Source organism: Trachinotus anak, unplaced genomic scaffold, assembly GCF_046630095.1.
Source record: "Trachinotus anak isolate AG129_WGS33_773 ecotype Australia unplaced genomic scaffold, CSIRO_AGI_Tana_v1 ptg000013l, whole genome shotgun sequence".
In the NCBI taxonomy this organism is placed as follows: domain Eukaryota; kingdom Metazoa; phylum Chordata; class Actinopteri; order Carangiformes; family Carangidae; genus Trachinotus; species Trachinotus anak.
The window spans coordinates 1,148,734-1,154,733 of NW_027273864.1; the positions used below are offsets into that span (position 1 = coordinate 1,148,734).

General features: G+C 41.1%; 1 protein-coding gene across 2 annotated transcripts in view; it reads right to left on the reverse strand.

The window, feature by feature from the left end:
* Positions 1-2,659, reverse strand: part of LOC139630080 (receptor-type tyrosine-protein phosphatase gamma-like) — a 454,916-nt gene extending 452,257 nt beyond the window's left edge. Inside the window, exon 1 of one of the 2 annotated variants that reach the window (XM_071493181.1) lies at positions 1,646-2,659. In XM_071493181.1, the coding sequence (XP_071349282.1) occupies positions 1,646-1,739 (94 nt within the window). In that variant the 5' untranslated portion in view covers positions 1,740-2,659. The remainder of the gene's footprint in view (positions 1-1,645) is intronic. The other variant, XM_071493178.1, reaches the window with a different exon arrangement.
* Between the last annotated feature and the right edge of the window lie 3,341 nt (positions 2,660-6,000).

The window sequence follows — 6,000 nt, forward strand, 5'->3', positions numbered from 1 at the left end:
CTCAGATTACAATGAAGATAGAATTAGTGGAGCATGCTGTGTTCACCCGATCTGCTCCGCCACACCACATTAAGAGCAGAGCTGGGTAAAACGTGCATCAATATATTATCAAACACACAACCCTTAGACAGTGTCTCTGATCATAATGCCAATGATTGAATTTTAAATTTCTCATTTAGTCATTTTACAAACTGAATTACATTTCCCAGCTAATGTCATTCCTCTGCCACTCTATAACCACATTTACTTCATTTTTCTTGTGCACTATGAGTCATGCCTGTGATGACGTAGGTCTAGAGCTATCTGTTAAAAAAATATTACACCATTTAGTATTTTATCTACATCATCCAACCTGTATTAAATATGATCTAATTTTACTCATATTAATATCAGAGGTCCTGTGAAAATTCTAAGTAATGGGTGGGTGGATTGTGGTCAACATAAGAACATCAACTCCAGAATCAAAGGTTTAAAGGTGTGGTGAGGTAGGACCCCTGTCAAAGTGTCCACAAGACATTTCTAGCGTCATCCACAGCTGGAGGAGTGCAAGTGTATCTTGGTCAAGATCAAATTGATTTGTTGGATTTATTTTCCAGTTTGATACATCAGATTTCTCCTCCTCGCTGTATGTGAGTGAAAACAACAGAAAGGCACTGGTTCTCCTCAAGTACTGGATCCTCAAGGTTTAAATATTGCAGACTTTAGAACTTGCAACAAACTGGAGTCTGGGCTGAGGGGTCTTTGATTTTGTTATAATTGGAACAGTTCCTTTGTAAAATAAATGTGGAAGAGTTATGTCATATAATAGCTGGAGATTAGCTCAATTAGAAAAGCAAGCATGTAGGACAGTGTTTTTTTTTCACAATTCAAAAGCAAAGTAGCCCAGTCAGTGGTACACAGCCACAGGGATTCATACAGCCAGGTCTTATTATTTGTGGATCCGGTGTGTGGGTTTACATGACAACCCCAACCTTTCCTCTCAGCACAGATTTGAGCCTCAACTGCAATTTTCGGGTTGTGTGTGTGTGAGAGAGTGTGTGGAGAGGCTTCACAGCCCTGCTGTCTTGCTCCAGGCGATGAGATAACGGCTTCGGCGTACGCGCCGCCGGCTGACAAAGCATCACATCTTCCTCATTTTATCTACCCACATCCGTGACCCAACTACCAACCTACCCTGTCCCCCACTCCTCTGGTGGCATCCCAGCCGCTCTATCTTGTCTCTCCCAGTTTGATGCTGGGCCTGTTCACAGGGTTAATATGAGAAAAAGATGGAATTCATGTGCCGAAGTTCCACCGGAGGAGAGAAAGCAGGGGGGAATGAACTACTATGATGAATTGAGCTTTGAACGGGTATGGGGGGGGGGGGGGGGGTTTCATACAGGTCACCCGGCTGCGTTAACATCCTTTCACTAACTGCTTTCTGCGTCTCCAACAGTTTCCAGTCTACGTGCAGGTGCCGGGGAAGCGCGTCAAGCATCCCCAGCCACTGACCCGTTACAGGATATTCAATGAGGGGACTTGACTTTATTCTACCAGCCTATTAGGGATGCGTTTCGTCCCGACAATGGCCCATCGATAACCGCATTCCTTCACAGACATTAACAATAAAAAACCCAGTGTTTGAGTTGTAGGGTATGAAACTTACCAGGATGACAATCGGCCCAGAGGAGCACGAAGGCTGGCAAAACGAGAGAGCAAATCCACCAGCAGCAACAACACGATTGCAGTAGCTTCCACATTGTAGTAATAAGCACGTCGGCATGCAGACAAGAAGCGGCAACAACTGTTGAGTTTCTCCCTTTTGCGGTGAAATTAACGACGCCTTCTCGGTGCAAGAAGCAGCGCCGGAGAGGCAGAGCAGACCGAGACGGTGCTCGGTGGAGGTGAAGGGCGGAGAGATTTAGTTAGAGGTCCAATAAAGTCTTTCCGTACCAGAATCCCCTCGATATCCCCGGATATGAGCATAACACTCAGATATTGATGGTTGTGGAGGAGCGTGTATATGCAGCGAGGGAGAAGTGGGTTAGAGGAGACGAGCGGCGACGGTCCATTCACCGCCTTGTCGCTCTTGCGGCTGCGGCGGTGGAGGGAGCGCTCATCGGGCACACAGAGAGGGGGGAGTCGGTGGAGTCGGTGTTGGTGATGGAGAGGTGCTGGAAGCTTCCCATTCCTCCATCCATCCAGGAAGTAACGTGTAAGCCCAAGTCTAGCAGAGACTTTAAAACAGTCTTGAGAAGAGCGAGCGAGAGAGAGAGAGAGAGAGAGAGAGAGAGAGAGGTCATTCCTCTGGATCCTAGCGCCTGTGAGAGAACGTGGAGTCTCCATCGCTAATATGCACATGTCCCATAATAACAGGTAATAATGGATCTATGCTCTCAAGGGGGTCCTCGAACTTGTTCATAATAACCCCAAAATAGATCCATATCCAACAAAGCTATAGGATTTTGTTCTCGAAGGATCCCAGTCTGGAAGGACTTATGATTTATTAGTCCTATTGGAATAATCGCGGGTATCAGTTAATGCACTGCAGGTGTTGTAATCTCCACGTAACCTTCATAATGCTGTGATTATGCATTTTAATCACTACATATGAAGACATGCAAGGATAAAGGAATTGCTCACATCGAGCTGTTTGTGAAGGGCCAGTACAAACCTTTCAGTGCCCCCCCCCCCCCACTCCCCCTGTGACAGCGTATGAGATGCATCAAAACACCAACAGCCATGACTTTGATGTTTTATCAGTGTAAGCTCACACACGGGTGGCATCTTGACATGTCACTGTGGACATCAAGATACACCCCTGACCAATTGTGAATATCTGTCATTGCACATGGGCACAACGCAGCGAGCTCACCTGTGAGCTATGCATATCACATGAAGCAATGTTTCATGTATTTTCTCATATTTGTGATTGTTCAAGATAAACCGTGGGCTCATATTAGGCTTAAAAAGATTTTGAGCTTGTAAAGTGATGTTAACAACTTATTTTGTAGTTGTAAATCAGCCTCTTAAAACCCATAGGCCTAAAACAAATGTGGATGTTTAGAAAAAGATTTGTGTTTGTTAAAATTATTTGTATTTGTAAATAAAATGTTGAAAAGGTGCCTTTGTGAACACTGTTGTGCATGTATGTGCTAAATGAGTGGAGTAATGAGCATACACATTATTTGGTGAATGGTGAACTGAATGTATCTTTTTACAACTTTAGTGGTAATAGACTTAAACACTGTGTGATGGCATCTGGCCTGCTTCATGTTGTGTAATGCTCAAGTTACAAGTAGGCTTATGAATTCTGTTTATTCTGTTTATGAAACCCTGTTTTTACACCTGAATCTGATCAGACAATGACTGTCCAATCATAAAGCAGAGTCCAGTCAGAGGGCAGGGGGTTCGGTTACCTTCATTTCCACAGGAGAGACTGAAAGGTATAGTAGATTTTAAGGATGGACAACAGTGTGGGTTTAGTTATATTTGATGACACTGTTGAAAACAATGTTAAAAATGTTATGTGCTGTGTATGCGTGCAAACCCTACTGGATCTTGAAAGAGCCCACACTGTTGTCAGGTAAGAAAGAAAAAATTATTTGGATTTCCTTGATCTACATATTTGCATTTTACCATATTTACAGGGTAAAAATTGGATAACAATAGCTTTAAAGCATATCAGTGGACAATATGTGAATGTGTCTCAAACAGTACATAAATGTAAGTAAGAAGTGTTTAATATACAATGATACTATATTATGACACTGTAATTATGCTAGATTTGTAATGTTGTTTAACTGAGTTTATAGATCAGAATATACATCTCTGTTGTAATTAGGTCTACATTGTTTGAATGTGACCAGTTCAGTTCACATCTCCATCACCTTCTCTCCTTCTTTTTCTTTCTGTCTCCTCATCTTGTCCCGTATCTCTTCCCTTCACAAAGCTGAGCTTTGATTGATGCAGTCTTTTTATTTTCATCTGTGTCAGTAAAGAAAGTAAACACAGGGTCAATTGATATTTATATGCAAATGTGACCAGCCTCCACTGGGATAATCTTGCAATGAAAATAAGAATATATAGGGGTACTTCATTTTAGCATGCAATTTTAATGCTTTGCACAAATTGAAATGAATTGAAAGAAAAGCATTTTAACTTTCTTTGAATGTTTATCAGTCTGATGTTGGATGGAGTGAATTAATATCTACCTAGCTAGAATCATCAAGGATGACCAGTGTTTGACATAGGGTGACCACACAGGAGCTATTGGTCACTTGATGTCTGCGGGATGAATGGCTACAAGCAGCCTGCTGGTAAAATTCTTAAATTAAAATCCAGTTTGTTAAGAACCACTGTGTTTAAGGAAAGACTTTGAAGTAATGACAAGATCATTCGCTCAACCCACCCACACAAGCAATGGCGCTGGTAATTAGATGAGAAAGTCCAAAGAACCAAAGTAGACTTCTTTTTATATGTTATGAAAACCCTGGAAAAAATACAGAGTTCCAGATCTTGGTGACCTCAATGATGGGTATGGCCAACAGAACCAACTGCCCTCTGTCTGGACTCTGCTTTGCGATTGGACTGTCATTGTCCAATCAGATTTAGGTGTAAATGAGGGTTAAAATTCTGCCTTTGTGCCTTTTTCTGTAGACAAATGTTCGCAAAAGCACTTCTTTCACAGTGTCTTCATGTAACTTCACTATTGATTTCATTTATTCACAGACTTATTCACACAATCTTTTTTTCTTTTTACAAATACATATCTTTTCTACACAAACTTGACTTTCTCATACAGGTTGATTTCACAGGTTTACAAAGGTTGATTTCGAACTAAAAACTAAAAAATTATTTGTGAAAATCCCTTTACAAGCTCCAAATCTTTTTGACCTCATAATAAACACATATTTACATGCAAATGGCATGCATTTAAAGGGTTAAAATTTGTCATCATAAGCCATCAAAAGCTTGCTTACGTGTTGAATTTGTGCCATGTTATCGCAGCAGTGCTGAATGATGCTTTAATGCCATTGGCTGGCGTTGCTGGGTTAGGGGAAGCATACTGGCTGGACTCCCACTGCCTTGCAGCATGAAGTATATTTTTCCCTGTGGCACTGAGTGGCTTGGCTGAGTCTGCATTCAACAGTCTGTGGTAAATTAGTTATGTGGGGAGAAGGGCTGATTGTGTTGTACATATGTTTGTATTGCAAAGGTGCGGGTCATGGTGAGGCTTACTCTTGCTCCTCTGAGGAACGCTTTTAGAGTAGTATGCACTGATGGTATTTGGGGTGTACATACCTGTTGAAATATTGTTTCTGGTCAAAATCAACCTGCAATGATATTACAAAGTGAGAGGTTGTTATCAGGGTCTGTAGAATGATCATATTCGATGCAGTAATGAGGTGAGTGAGGACCAGATGAACCGCAGACGTGTTGGTATTCCAGTAGTCTGTTATGTTATATAGTTCAACATGTTATGAAGGGAACAATCTAATTCCCCACACTCTTAAATCATTTTGCATGTTGTTTTAAATAATCAAATGTCAAATCTATTAATCTAGTAGTAGTTTCAATTTGTAAGAAATATTTATGTAAACCCTGGAAAAAATACCCTGGAAATATTTGATTCATGTTTTTAAAATAGAAAAGACTTTATAGAGAATGATGGTCATCGACACAGTACTATGATATTACATTGAAATAGAAGTGGTCCTGTCCTGGGAGAAGTAACTGCTCCAAGTTTTGAGCCATTAAGATGTGAAAATACACATGAAAGATGATTTTAATATTTCAAGACCACAGATTTTAACCTTTTACGGATACAACTAGGGGGGAACAGATATTGTTTTTCTTTTTGAACTTTCTGTAAACTTAAACAGGGAGGTTTTGACAGAAGGGTTTTTTGACAGGTGGACAGCGCAGGGGTGGGGGGTGATAACTTTGTTGACATGTAAGTGGTCATTTAAGCTAAGAAACCACTTCCTCCTGGGTAGACTCTTGAGGGACTGTCTCACC